The sequence below is a fragment of the Sinocyclocheilus anshuiensis genome, unplaced genomic scaffold, assembly GCF_001515605.1.
Source record: "Sinocyclocheilus anshuiensis isolate Anshui unplaced genomic scaffold, SAMN03320099.WGS_v1.1 scaffold282, whole genome shotgun sequence".
NCBI classification, from domain to species: Eukaryota; Metazoa; Chordata; class Actinopteri; order Cypriniformes; family Cyprinidae; genus Sinocyclocheilus; species Sinocyclocheilus anshuiensis.
The window spans coordinates 1,263,269-1,278,417 of NW_015544154.1; the positions used below are offsets into that span (position 1 = coordinate 1,263,269).

Sequence of the window (15,149 nt, forward strand, 5' to 3'; positions counted from 1 at the left end):
ACAGTGTTAGCAAAGAGAACAATATTTTTGGAAATGAATACTTGTTGAATTGTGGCTGCAAAATGCTCTCATTATGAATGCTTAGCGGCAGGGGCAGAGCTAGGAGGTGGCCACCCCTATGAAAACATCCTGGCTTCGCCCCTGCTTAACTGAATTTGTGACACTTAAAGGAGTCATGAACTGAGAAATCTAATTTCCCTGGATCTTTTGACATATAACAGGTCAATGTACTATAAAAACATCCTGTACGTTTTAAAATGTAAAAATTTCTTGTTAGTTTAAAAACAGCTTTTATTGAAACCAAGCTTTATAATGTGCCACTTTATGACGTAATAGTGTGGCTAAGCACCGCCTCTGAAGGAGAAGATCAAGGCCTGCTTCTACAGCACTGCCTCTTTAGCCCCGCCCACTGATACATGCTTGTAGTAGAGAATAAATACTAGAGAGGCAAACACAGGATTACTCCATCAAAAGAATCATACAGATGACATTACAAGATTACAAGACACTGACTACTTTACATGGACATCAGTAATCTAATTATTTACCTTATTCTAAATAAGCCAATATTATGATTATGGTGTTTACATGAGTTGGTTTTAGAATATTCCTTGCATGTTCCCATTTTACATGTTATACTACAGGGGTGGCGAACTCCGGTCCTGGAGAGCCACAGCCCTGCAGAGTTCAGCTCCAACCCTAATTAAAACTCACCTGCCTGTAGCTTCCTAGTAACCGTTCAGACCTTGATTTGCTTGTTCAGGTGTGTTTGATTAGGGTTGAAGCAAAACTCTGCAGGGCTGCGGCTCTCCAGGACCGACGTTCGCCAACCCTGTTATAGTACATAGTTCGATTAATTGCACATGTCATTACGTCCCCACGTGACGCCATCCGACGTACCCTCCGGAATTTCACGTATAAACATATAGTTCATATTCATTATGATGCCATATACAGTTTTGGGTGTTTTATTTTTAATAAGTGATATTAAAGTGCAGTTAATTATTTGTACGTGCATACAGACGATGGCGGTGTTGAAGCTCTTTTATTTGCCGTCAAACGGTTGAGCACTGCCATGTGTGTATCCTGTCGCAAAATGCGGGTATTGTCTTAATCGTATTAAAATCGGAGTATTGTTGTCTATGTAAACGTACTCACTGTGTAGTGTAAGTTGTGAAAAAAAATAGTCTTTAATTGCCTTCCTTGTGATCCAAACATATCTAGGCTACATCGGACGTGAGCGCTGTTGCATCATGTAGCGAATCAATTTCTCTTTCAGGTCAGAAGCGGCGCGAATGCTTGAAGTATGTCAGAAATAGAGCAGGACATCAGTTTACTGTCGGGGATTTGTTGTGTCTATCCGTGCCGCATCCAGTGTAGACAGAATCGCCGATTATAATGGGTTCTGTTGTCTAGTCGTGTTGCGCCGCTCGCACAGTGCTGAGTGGATCCAACCAGTGTTGCCAACTGCTTTCAATTGAAAGTAGCTAAAACTGGTAGCTAAATGTCACTAGATGACATCACAATGGCAAATTCTTATACGTTTTTAACCCAAATGACCCACATTTTTTTAATGTAAAATCACACTAACATTATAAGTGGATCTCAGAGAACATTATAAAATAATTAAAAAAAATGCTTTTCATGACCCCTTTAAAAAATTAAGGCAGGCGTGTGCGATATCACGATTGTTGACTCTCCAAATTTTACAGTGGGAAATCAATAAGCCTAAAAACTTGCAATCATTTCTTTTTATTTTGGTATGTTTTTAGTTAATGAAATACATGTAAATTGTTCAAATACATCCAAAAATCTTAATGTTTAATAATTACAAAGACAGCACTGTATTTACATAGATATATTCTTATGTTTACAAATGAATATCATACAAGAGAAAATATAATTAACATATTCAGACAACATGAAGTAGACATAATATAAAGTGAACAGTGAATAATTCCTCAAGGTTGTATTCCAGACTTTATCGCCATGATGTCTCTCTTGATGACAGGACTGCAAGACACACAAAATGGAATGAGGTTCTGGGCTTCATGGAGGATGATTATAAAAAATGCTTTTCAACACATTGGTGGGGGTAATGTTTCATATAACAGATATAGGGAAGACTGGGGAATGGAAGAAATGTAAACAAAGAAAAAGAAAAAAGCTCTAGCTTAAAAAAACAGCAGCATAAACACTCAAACATCAAAATGCTCCATTTACAGTCAGATTTGAGTCTGTTGCAACGTTTCTGTACACCCACGTGATCAATCTGAACAGCATCCACTGGAGGCAATTCCATAGAAAGAAATTCCATAGAAATTAATAACTACATAATTTCTTTCTACTTAAAACACTTGTTCCATGCAGGAACAATGGAGCAAAACACTGGTAGCTTATGATTCACATGAACCTTCATGAAAGAACCCCAAGGCAGTGCAGGTTTCAGCAAAATGGGAAGGCGATCATTTTTTTGTGCTAGCTTGACAGTCACTATTAGCACGCAGCAAGACAGAAGCTTGCTATCTTATTATAGGAAACCACAGAAGACAAAGTGAGCAAAGTGTTTTTGTTTTCTGGCTCAAAAAATAGCAAACTAAATATAAATGTTGGCAATCTGTCTTGTTGGCACTGGCAGTACAGTTGAATTGTCTTTGTCTGATCAGAAGAATGACCATAACAGTGCATTTGACAAGACAGAGCCACCGGAGAGGACAGGAGGTGTGCAGTAAAATATATTGTACATTCTGGGAAGCAGGAAGAGGTAGAGGTGGACAAGCAGAAGATTTTGGCCAGCAGAGGGCAGCGGTGTGCAAGCTGTGTGTCACACATACACACCCTCTGGATGAAGGCTGGAGACAAGCGGGTTCTGGAGGCTGCGCGGGTTCCCTAAGATTTGCTTGGCAGTGGTACCAGGGTTGAACTCCAAGATGGAGGAATTTGAATCTGTCATAAACACACAAAAAACTACTGTTAAACTTTGCCAGCATCAGTTTTTTGGTTAGGTATAGACAGTGTTCCTTTGAAACCACCAGATCACCAGTATCTTTTCCATTTGGAAGACATCCACAAAAACATGTTATCCCCATGTATAGTAGAAAATACCTTGTTAACTAGTGGCTTGTGAAAACAGTTTGTAACTTTACACACCTTCATCACTCTGTCCATCAGGCTTGAGGAGAGCAAAATCGATCTCTTCGGTTTGCTGATTGGATTGTGCTGGAGTGACTCCTGTTTGCAGGATGAATTGTTGCAGGTTACACTGGCGTAGCTCCTTATTCAGATCATCCAGTTCCTTGCTTTTAGCCTAAAGCGGAACATAAGAGAGATTTAGTGTTGAGTTGGAGGAAAAAGCTGAAGCAGTGACTTTCAAACTGCAATGTTCCTTTATCACAGTTCTCTTTTCTTGTAATGAAACACCCACACATTTAATCTCTGCAATGAGGTCTAATGTCCAAGGGATGTGTCTTAAATGCCATTTTCATACCATTAACAGAAATAATTGTTAGATAAAGCCAGTACTGTGGTTCCTGCTTAATTGTCACAGACATTTTTCTTAACATAAATATGCTGCCTTTGCACCACTAGATGAGTCTTGTTTTTGTTTTTCATAAAACTTTTTTATTATTATTATTATTTCAACCATTAAAGGTGTATTGTTGGTAATGACAAAAACCTGCAGGATGAATGAATATAGTACTGCCCTTGCTGATGGGAGTGAGACAACAAATGAAGCAATAGTGAGGTAGTGTGTATGGTGCCCTGAGGTTCAGTCAGTCATTGTGAGCGCACAACATGCTTTTGTGTAACTGCAATTAATGTATGTGAGCCAACAACTAGTACAAAGATGTTTTATTTAAGGTATACTGTACAGTCAGCAAGTCATTACCGCAAACTAAACCCTGACAGGGTGATCAGGACTCCGAAATAAGTGGACATTAATGTTGAGCTGAAATCACGTTATAATTCTACTTGCATATAATCAAAGCTTCTGCTAATAAAAAAAAATGTCAATTACAATGTAGCAACAAGACAAACATGGTAAAAGTATTACAGTAATATTAGCACCAAGGTCCTATGAGGTAATTTTCACCATAGTTGATAACTAAGACTCAAGATGGCGCAAATTGTGACCGTATGAGCCTGTAGTCTGAGTGTGAGTCATGAAAGTAGCACCGGTTTGAGTAAATGGGTGAGCGGACTGATATACAAAGTTGCCAATATCAGACACCGAGTACCGAAATTGAAAATTTTAAAATCGCATACTCAGTAGGTACTAGAATTGATTGAGAGCTTACTTCGGGACCATTAAAAAGGTGTGTTTACTACATTTTATACTACAGTTCTTCTATATAGTTGCTAATGAGTCTGAAGTCTCACACATGCTCAGAAAATGGCTTTACTTCCTTGTTGTAAATTAAGGTGGATATATAGTATGAATGTGTGTAGTTTGAATGAAATCTAGGCGTACTACATCTGCCGTGTTGGCTGTGTCATGTGACCTATGGTGTCAGTTGCCCCATTTCACTGTCATTCCGTTCAGTGGCCTCATTGGTAGTAAAGTGTCCACTGAATGCACAATCTAGAATCTCGGCACAAGTAGTAGGTTATCCATGTAATTTTCGCCTATTTTCTTTCAGATGCTATTAATATGGACATACTACTCTTTTGGCATACAGTTTTTTATTGACTATATACTAGGTAAGTAGGCATATTAGACTGCAGTGTATAACTTATTTGTCCTTTTTGGAGACTTTAGTACTTGCCCACCCAATGAGCCCATTGATTACGCACTTTTAAATGTTTAATATGTGAAAATGAATATTAGAAGATTAACCTCTAGTGAAACAATAACGTTATGACAAGGACATAACATTGTGAGTAATAAAAACAAAAATGCAGACCTGCAGTTGTTCTTCTGCCAGCCTTAACTCCTTTTCTATCTCTTCATTTGATGCCTGCAGTTCAGCCCCCTGACGCTGATGGTTGTCCAGTTGTTCTTTCGCTATAACTACAGATTCTTCAACACTGGGTCTGGCTTGAAGCACACCATTTCTCTTGGTTTCAAAAAGCAGCTTAATATCTCGCTCTAGCTGTTCTGATTGGTTGTCTGTGTCGTGCAACCTTCGACTGTGTTTGTCTAGAGTTAAATGGAGTTTGTTTTTTTGCCGTAGCATGTCCTTTTCTCTTTGAACTTCAGACTGAAATTCATTTTCCCAGTGCAGCACATGGGCCAACTCTGACTCGTTCCGCCTTAAAAGCTGCTGTAGGTGGTCCATTTCCTCAAGGAAGTCAGGGGAAAGGGTTGGAGGAGGAGCCCGCTCCCAAATGCCCAGCTCTCTCTCTTGAGCCTCCTGCTGTCCCTGCAGAGACTGTAGCTGCCCTTGTTGGCGTAGGATCTGCTGATAAAGTGTGTCTTTGGATGGACCAGCTTGGGCAAGAGACAAGGGCGGAGATGGGGACACCTCTCGTGCTTGGGAGTCTCTGAGTGGTTTTTCAACCTGTTTTACACGGGTTTGGGGTGATGTGGAGGGCCCCAGATTGAAAGTAAGAGCTTTTTTTGGCTCTTTGTGTTTGAGGGGCTCTGGATCTGGAGGTCTGGGTAATTTCGGGGCTCGACCTTGGTCTGAGCCTTCACTGCTTGTGGGGCCGGTGCGCCGTAGGATGAATTGCACTTCATTGCCTAATTGGCCCAGTTTAGCCAGGGACTCCAGTGGGCGTTCATTGGCTACAAGCTGCCGTTCCTTATCCCGCAGTTTCTGGATAAGAACATAACGACCAGTTTGCCCTGGAGAGCACATTGAGAGTGAACATTAAAATACAAATGCTCTAGCTGTTCAAAGAGCAAAATGGAGAAAGAGAGAGAGTCAATAACTTACCTATAGCCTGGGCAAGGGCAATGACTACATCCTGGCAAGATGTCTCTTCTGATAGGCCGCAGACGACACGTTGAATGCCTTCCACCCACACCTTCAGCTCCATGACTGTAAGAAAGTCAGTAAGGAGCGTCTCTACATGACAGTGCTCTGCTGAACAGATACAACAATCAAAATGCTGAACAATTACTTACAATATAGAGAATAACTGCACTGATTGTTAAAATGCATAACGATTATCATGCTCTGCTATGATCGAAGGAGAAGTTTTTAAAAAGGCTTGCAAAATGTAAGTATAGAGAAACAGGTGTGGATGTAAAATATCTGAAATTAGAAAGATTTTAATCCAAGACTTATGAAGGTGCACAGTCGCTTTATATGATGAACATTTAATGAAGGTACAAACTTTCTTGCTTGATGCGCGAGAGCAAACATCATTGGTTCATTGATTACATTTACAATGTCTGTATGAACATTTTGAAGCATCAAAGTTTTGGTTGCATGAACTTTCCATGGAGGGACAGAAATCTATCAAATTTCACAAAAAATATCTTCATTTGTGTTTTGACAATGGACAAATGTCTTATAGGTTTGGAAAGACAAGGATAAGTAAACAATAACAGAATTTTCATTTTTGGAGCCTTTTTTTAATGAAGTGACTAAGCAGCCCAGGCCACACTTTAAACTGGGAACTTTGCATATTCTGGTCCTTCAGATGTTAAAATTGTAATTTTACTTAAATGTAATTGATCAAACTAAACTCACAAAAACTATAATGAGAGACATAGTCAGTGCAATAATACACTCCAAATGTTTTGGAGTGCTACTTTACAAGTCATATAATGGCAAAGTGTTACATGGATTAAACCAATGAGTGCCATAATGTGTTAAAAACATTGTTAGATAATGTTTTTTTAGACTACATCAAAGATATGTGTTGTGATGAACATTCACATGTCATGAAACTGAAAGAACATGGTTCAAAAGAGTATGATCACTTTTAACCTGACACCACATTTCTCTAGAAGTATGCATGCATGATAAAATGAGGAACATGAGGATTTTATTCAGTTCAACTTCATCCAGACTGTAAATGACTGCAAATGAACCAGGCATTTTTTTTTTTTTCAGAAAACGTCAGCAATGCAAGCCAATAAACTCCTTCAACCAACACATTATTAAGAAGTCATTGATCAAAAATAAATAAATAATAATAATAAAATAAATCATCAAAGAGCTTTTTGGATATCTGCCCTTGAGCATGTTCTGAGAACAGCAATCAGCCCTATTTTGCAAGTTATCATTGAGTTTGATATGTACATTTTAAGGAAGCGCTTATGTTCAAGCTTCGTCTGGCAAATTAACAGGTTAAGACACTGAATCTCTTAAAAAAAACTTGCTGTCCTTTTTAAATATGCTCTGTGAGGTGAGTTAGAGAGTGTCTCGTGTCCTCAACCTGCACATAATGCTTGACTCCTGAGGAAATCATTAACCAACCTTCACATTCCTGTAAACCTTGAAACTGTGCTCACATGCTCAAAGAATGTGTGTACTATACTCACAGTCACAACACTTCTGCCTGTCAAACTAGATCATTTAATTTGACAAAATGGCAATAACCATAAGAGATACGGGGAAAAGTTAAGACAAATATGTTGACCTGTGTTTTGGTGTCTCCACAGAACATGGCTCAGGTTTCATGGCTTACTTTTCATAATGCTATACTAAAACAAATATATCACGTCTTTGGCTTGATTAAGCCACACCTCTGTTAAATGTAATCATTGACTTATTTCAGCACAATGACCTTGACAGATTTAACCTCAATTTTTTTTCATAAGATAGCTTTCACACATCGGCTCTAAAATATTAGTAAACCGTGATGTCAGTTATCAGAAATTACTCCGTTTTCTTTATCCCCTCACATAAGGATAAGTGCATTTTAGTTGAATCCGTTTTTGCTTTTAAAAATGTGACACACTGCACAAAATTAGCTATGCATGCATCCAACACACTCTCATGACATTTCGTAACCATTGCACATTTTGGCAAATTTGAGACTAATTTGAGTGATTTTTTTCCCCCGATCTCATTCATATGCTTCTGTATGATTTGCTTACATTCCACTGACATTAGGTTTAGGTTTTGGGTATAGTGAGTACAAGTTTTACTTTCCTTCTAAAACTTTTCACATTTCCATACAAATTTATATGAAATTGCCATCTCATAAAATAGTTACATTTTCTCATAAGATCACGTTGTGAGCCACAGCACTGATGAATGGAAAAGAAGGCAAGGTCTCTCAGGCGCTCATGCACAAAAGACACACCACAACGGTCTATCTAGTACATGTTTACGTAGAAAATCAATTAAAAAGCAGCACAGGGAGTGGAACACAAAAATGAGTTTTGTGTGAACCTGCTCTTACTGTAAACAGTGCAAACTAATGGTGTTATCTTCGTCATAAATATATGACTGGCCCAAACCTGTATGCTCCTATTATATGTGTCATTAACAGTACTGAAAAACATTACATGTTTGTGGTGTTAAGTTCTACCGGTGTACAAATACAGCCTTATCATTAGCCTACAATACACTTAAAAAGCTGTGTGGTACAGTAAACACAATGAATTAATGCAACGGTAGCCTGTATAGTTTCATTTTTATTACTGCTATACACGGACAATGGTTGTCTGATTCATCAAGCATGTAAACTTGCATCCTTGTGGTAAATGTGGTCCTTATTGTAGCTTCAAAATTCACATTTGGGATCTGATCGTGTGCAATTTATGTTGTAAAGAAAAACACGCAAGTCTCTCTAAGCAATGTTACCCACAGATCTTATTTCACTCAGCTATTCTAAAAACTACACAGGTAAAGTGAAACATGTTCTGTTCACATGTCAATAGTGAGTTCCTCACACAATGCCATCTGAATAGCTGCACTATAGAAGAAAAAAAAATACAATACAAAAAGCAAATAAATATTAACAATATAATATCTTAGCCCAAAACCTATTAAAAAGTGATTACTCGGCAAACTTTGTGAACTTCCTTGCTGTCTGTACTGTAGCAGAACTGATGATGTGACTGTAATCATACACCATCCACCTCCATTAGCAGACCTGCAGTAGATAGTTTAGTCTCTGTTCTCCCATTGTCTTCTAAACACAAATCTGCCATGAAGTGTGGAGACCCATGAAATCAGCCTAGACTGAAACATTCCATTCCGGGAATTTAAAACCATTAACCTTAAACCAGTCCCATGAGCAGGAACATCAAAGATTCAGTGGTTATAACTGACTCAACTAACTAGAGTATTCCAATATGTGATGAAATAGAAAACTAGTAATGAACCGGCATCAGGCATTACATTTTAAATCATATTCTAAACATCAATTTCACAATGTTTCTTCTACAGGTAAGTTTGAATTGTCAATTGTTTGAATATGATGTTTTTGAAGGTGTGAAACACAAATATGCTTGGGAAAAACATCCCATTTCTCGTGTTTCCCTGTCAACATGGGCTTACAGGAGTACGGCACATGCTACTAGAAACATATGGCAAACTAGAAATACAGGTTTCATGCTCTTTCTTCCGTCTGATGATGACAGATGATCCATTGTGGTCATAAGACCTCTACATGTTCGACAGCTGAAGGACCTATGGGGAACCTATTTTTGACCTGAAGTTCACCTACACTAAATAAGAGAGCATATGTCGATGGCATTCTCACTCAGTGAACCATGAGAACCAAGAAAAATGTTTAAACCGGCTGAATTCCATTTGTTACGTGAACCAGTCAGAACCAGGCTCAGGGACGTGTCTCACAGGCATTAGGTTTCTTGTGTTAAAGGGGTGAAACTGGCCTGCTTACGTAGAACAGCATATCTAAACCTTCCCCATTGTGTGCAAAAGGAGGAGTGTACTCTCTCCCTCTCCTGTGAGTTCATTGACGACTACAGGTAAATAGTATCGCCAAAGAAAGTCAGATAGCTTTGGTATGCAGCATTACAGGTACATCAACCTGCTAAAGAATTCCAGTCGGATTTTATGTAAAAGGAACAGGAAAGTGTAAAAAACGAACTTCCCTATTGAATAAATGAAAATGTAGTGAAAAGTTTAAGCAAAAGTCTGTTACAGGGTTATAATAGTTAACTAAATCTTAAACTAAAACCATAAAAAAAAACATTTTCGAAGTTGGAATGAAATAAATGTTAACTTCTCACTTTAACTTGATTAGTAAAACTTAATTTAAAAACAATAAAACATTAATAGAAATGACAAAAACACAAAACAAAATCAATAAAACTTTAACTAAATTTAACATGAAAGTGGAAAATCTAATTCAAAATATTAACAAAAAACTATAATAGTATCTCAATGATACTAAAATAACACTACTGTGATAGATGTTATCACTTCTATTTCAGCTCATCTACTTCAAAGTTTCCCAGCCTTTTTAATTTTCTGTACCGCAGAGTATCATCAATAATGCTCAAGTACCTCTTCACTGCTCCAAACCATATGAATTGAATGCATTACAAAAAATTAGATGAGATATTGTGATTATGTTTTAACATAACATTAGGTTTAACATAGCAAAAATCTAGATCTTTCTAAGTACCCATTGGATTATGCATGTTCCTGATTGGGAATCTGATTTAGAGTGGTCCTCTCTTTCAACCTATCCTCAGAGCGAGACAACCACTCCACTAAATTTACGACATGATTCGTAGCCTTGAGCTTCAGGAACATAAATCAGACTGCTCTTTCTTTCTTTTTTTTCTTTTGTTACACACATTGATTTCATCACTAATGTTTTTCAAACTTGTTTCAAGATCCATAATTTAAACTGCATCGATTAAAATTCACCTTTCTATCCTGCAGGTGGTCGGTTATATGAAATCAGGCATCTGCCCTCACTGACATAGCTTGTGAACAGCAGTAGATGTGACTGTAGTTTGTTTTGCATAGCCAAATAAAGTGACATCGTTTTGTCAGGTGAATGAGATGCAGAAGAATTTAAATGGAATTTAATCAGACATTTCCTTAAATGATTTAGGTGAAAGATTGTGGAGAAGAATCTATTCCTGTAGATTAGTAATTGATCTCTGTGTAAATAAGAATCTTCAAAACATCAAGGTAAACTAGTTGTGGCCCTGTTTATGTTGGGCTCATTTCACGTGAGCATATTGCAAAGATACATGACAGTTGGACCTGTCAACAAAGTATCAAAAAAGAGAAATGATTGTTTTTAATCTGGATGCCTGATTCCAGACTTTGCTAATTATTTATTTCTATTCTATTTATTTATGAAATTAAACTTTTTGTATTTTTTTTGTAATGGACCAGTCTCTCATACTTTCATCTTATATTTTCAAGGAACAGTTGATCAGAACGGTCAGAAAAACTTGTCATCAAAAAAAATTAAAAATAATAATACAGCCCAGTTCCCAAACGGATCCTCATTACCACTAAGCATAAATCACAAACACTAAAACTCAACAGAATTGAAAAACCGTAATAATTTACTCAGGCATTTTTACGCAGGTCTACATTTACACAAGTGACAGGATGAGTCAAATGACCTGAAGGCTGCAGTTTTACTGAGAGAAGCACAGCTTATATCGGACAATCCACACAGTCCAGCCGTCAAGCAAAATACATGATCTGCATTAGCCATGGATAATACACAGTAGAATTATGATGACTAAACCATTATGACTAATTCCCTTCAGGCATTTTTCTTTTCATGAATAAAAGCAGGTTTTACAATACCTGGTAACCTCAATTATTTATTTATTTTGTTTTAACAGACTTCTTCCATATAGAAAAAAAGCTTACCTATTCTATGTACCAGGTTTCTGTAAACCATTTTCTACTAATTACTGATATCTTCTAAACTATTTCCTTGCTACTGATTCAAATCAAGGGCATAATCCAAACAAAATTGCAACTGATTTCCCTTGTTTAAGCTGCTTTCCAGGCATGATGGAAACACCTGGCTAGAATTTGGCACATTGTATTTTAAGTCCGTAGCCTAATTAGACAAACCTGCTGGTCAGACGGAAAGCTATATTTACCTTAGAGTTGAAAGCTTGCTTCTGTGTGTCCTCCTTCTTGGTTACCATGTTGAATATATTTCAAAAAGTACAGTCGTAAACGTGTCTAATGTAAAATCAAACCTGAGTTAACCTGTAACACAGATGTTGGTGTCCAACAGGTGTTGTTTTTCCTGTATCTACAGGAGCAGGATTAATGGCGCACTACTCTTTTCGTCTGTTGAAAGTGACTCTCTCTTTCCGCTCTCCACAATGCTGACACATACCACAGCCTTCCCATGCTCCTCCCCTTCCACAGGTAATACCAGCAAAAGTGCTCTCATTATCTCCCTCTATCTCTCTGTCTTGCTCTCATTCTCTGTCATTATTTTGTCAAAGATCTTAGAGCAGTTTGTAAAACTGGCATAGTTAGGACATAGTTAGTACTTTATTTTTTTTTTTCAATTCCATGGCCTGTCATTGTATTTATGTGTCATAACTGTAGTCATTGTGTTCCTATGTAGATCAAATGCTTTGGCTTCCTCTATACACTGAATAACTTCCTCCTAATAACTTTCCAAATGATACCTGTCTGTAAAAAAAAAAGTGAATGGTGTGACAGTAATAGGGTGTTGTGGGCAGTTATCCCAAGGTGTTGCTATGGGGTAGATATGTTGTTTTGAGTGTTTTTGTGCAGTTGCTAGCATGTGAATGTTATGAGTGGTTGCTAGAGTGTTCTGGATTGTATCTTAAGCTGAATATTCTCTCACTTTTTCACTGAAAACTGGGAACATTAATCTGCTTGGTAACATTAAACTGCAACATTTCAAATGTCAGAATAAAACAACAAAAAATAGATGTTTACGTATTCTGCTGCTGTAATTTTAGGGTGTTGTGTGTGATTTCCAGGGTCTTGTTGTGGTTGCTAAGGTCTTCTGAGTGTTTTGTAACATGTTGCTATGAGGTTGATAAGGTGTTTTGGCTGGTTGCTAGGCAATTGCTTACTGGCCCAAGTCAAAGGAGCCCAACCCTAAACCCCTATGATAATCTGAAATGTCTCAGGACACCTCAATTTAAGTCTGTGGGATTTTTTGCTTTTATTTTTGTCTAGGTTACATTGCCATTCAAATGTTTAGGGTCTGCTGTTATGATCAATTTAATGCATCCTTGCAGAATAAAAGTATTAAAAAGCATTAAAAAAAGTTACAGACCCAAACTTTTGAACAGTAGTCTAAGTCTGATCCAGGACCGTCCTTAGCTGATGCAGGACCCCGTGCGAGGTAGGGAGCGGGGGCCCCCTCGGTCTGTTTGCCGTGCGGCCGCACCAGTTGCACCCCCTAAGGACGGCCCTGGTCTGATCATTTAGAAAAGTAATAGCCTTTCCTTAACAAGCCAAACAATTCCATTCATGTCTGTAACACAACTGATGCTAAAAATAATGTAAACCCCCAAATCTCTAATCCAAGTATGGACAATAGTATTACTACATTTATGTTAGAAATGTTTTAAACACTTGTTGCGCTGCATGACCCATTAAACGACTACAATAACACATGAAAAGCCAGCGACCCCCAATGTAAACCGAAACTCCCTAAACAAAGCAAGTAAAAGCACTTAATAGCATTTAGTTAACATATTCAGTTAAGCTTCAACCAACAATATCCCAAAACTGCATGGGCACTTCGGACAATATTTGTATATATAACGCAACATAGCTTACAAAAATCATTTATTCAGTCTTTTCTTCATATGCTACACAAGCCAACTTTCTGGTGCTTTTCATATTTTAAAGATATTATACCAACTTGTTGCATAGGTGATAGAGAAGGCCTGCAGAGATACATTTGCCTTTATTTTATGCTTTCACTATCAACATGGCCACCTTGATGACTCCATCTTAATTTACATGACAAAGAGGGGAACAGGCTCACATCACTCCTGCGGCTACAGCCACCGTTATCTACAATGGAACATCTTGCACTTGTTAGACATGGCACGCATAAAGTCTAAAAGTGATGAACACCGGGATGAAACAAACGAGGAGACGAATTGCTCCAAGCACAATGCATTTAACAAACCAAACCTCTCAAGAGATAAAGAATTGTAGCAACGTAGTCACCATTATTCAAGTAAACTCTTCCATTTATATTCTTTGATAGCATACTTTGTTAAATGATCAGCCACAAGCAAAGAAAGAAAATCTAACTTACCTAATGCAACATGTAAAATAATTATAAAATGTCATGCATTATATTTCAGGGCCCCTCATCATGTGTGATCTTGTCTGCAGCTTTTACTACGAGAAGCTTTCATCACAAGAAAATATACATCTATGTTTTTAACAGCACACTGCATGGTACATCTATTGACTTACCTCTTATAAACTCTTGAGATGCACAGGAGAGGAGAGAGTGAAACAATAAGCAGAAGGTAAAAAAGGATCTGTGTGACTTTGTCAAGGCCTCACCAGACAAGTGAAGTGGGACTGCAGCTCTTGGTTGTCTTGACGACGGATGCTTTTTCAAACAAATCAGCCAATGAAACGCGCACTGGTCGTCATACAAAAGGCCATGTGACTTTCTGGTTGCCTTTCAACAGGAGGAGACAAGAAGCGCAAGGATTATTGGCCTGGGAATGACAGCAGTATGATTTTTCTTTACTCTTTTTTTTTTTACTCTGTTTTTATGATGACTGCAGTCCCATAACTATAATAGATGTCTGGAATATATTTGAGCTTAAATAGCGACTGGAAGTGTGCGCCTTAAGGCTACGGAGATGAAAGATAGCCACCTTGTGGACCATTTGGAGAATTACCTCAGTGGACCTCTATTTTGAAAATTAAGGAATTAAATCAAGAGTATTTTGAAATAATAAATCACTCAGTGCCTCAGCCATGAGACATATTTATTTTAATTAAGTATATTATGAAAAGAGAAGAAATCACTATCCATACCTGAGAAAGACAGTAATGACACATTTATAGCACATGCTTACATCACATGCTTATCACTGTATTTTCGTGGGTGTGAAATCAACGTATATAAGAAACTTAAAAACAGAAAAGAAAAAAGAAAAACAACTTGGCTATATGGGCATTTTTCTTTAATAATGAACAAGATGAAAGAAATAATTACACTAAATGAGAGCGAGAGAGAGAGAATCATTCATCGAGTGTCTTATCAAGTGAAATTCCCCTAATTTCAGTGATTTTTTGTAACTACTCAATAAT

General features: G+C 37.6%; 1 protein-coding gene across 3 annotated transcripts; it reads right to left on the reverse strand.

Moving 5' to 3' along the window:
• Positions 1–1,769: 1,769 nt before the first annotated feature.
• On the reverse strand, positions 1,770–12,176 carry LOC107695369 (ras association domain-containing protein 7-like). Of its 3 annotated transcripts, none has more exons than XM_016495254.1 (6): positions 11,963–12,176; positions 5,880–5,984; positions 4,905–5,788; positions 3,151–3,307; positions 2,839–2,946; positions 1,770–2,013 (listed from the first exon to the last, which is right to left on the reverse strand). In XM_016495254.1, the coding sequence occupies exons 2-6, from the start codon at positions 5,980–5,982 to the stop codon at positions 1,982–1,984; spliced, it is 1,284 nt and encodes a 427-aa protein (XP_016350740.1). In that variant the 5' UTR covers positions 5,983–5,984; positions 11,963–12,176; the 3' UTR covers positions 1,770–1,981. The 3 variants fall into 3 exon arrangements, with proteins under 3 accessions (XP_016350740.1, XP_016350737.1, XP_016350738.1); XM_016495251.1 differs by having other exon boundaries at positions 5,880–6,026; XM_016495252.1 differs by having other exon boundaries at positions 5,880–6,029.
• Between the last annotated feature and the right edge of the window lie 2,973 nt (positions 12,177–15,149).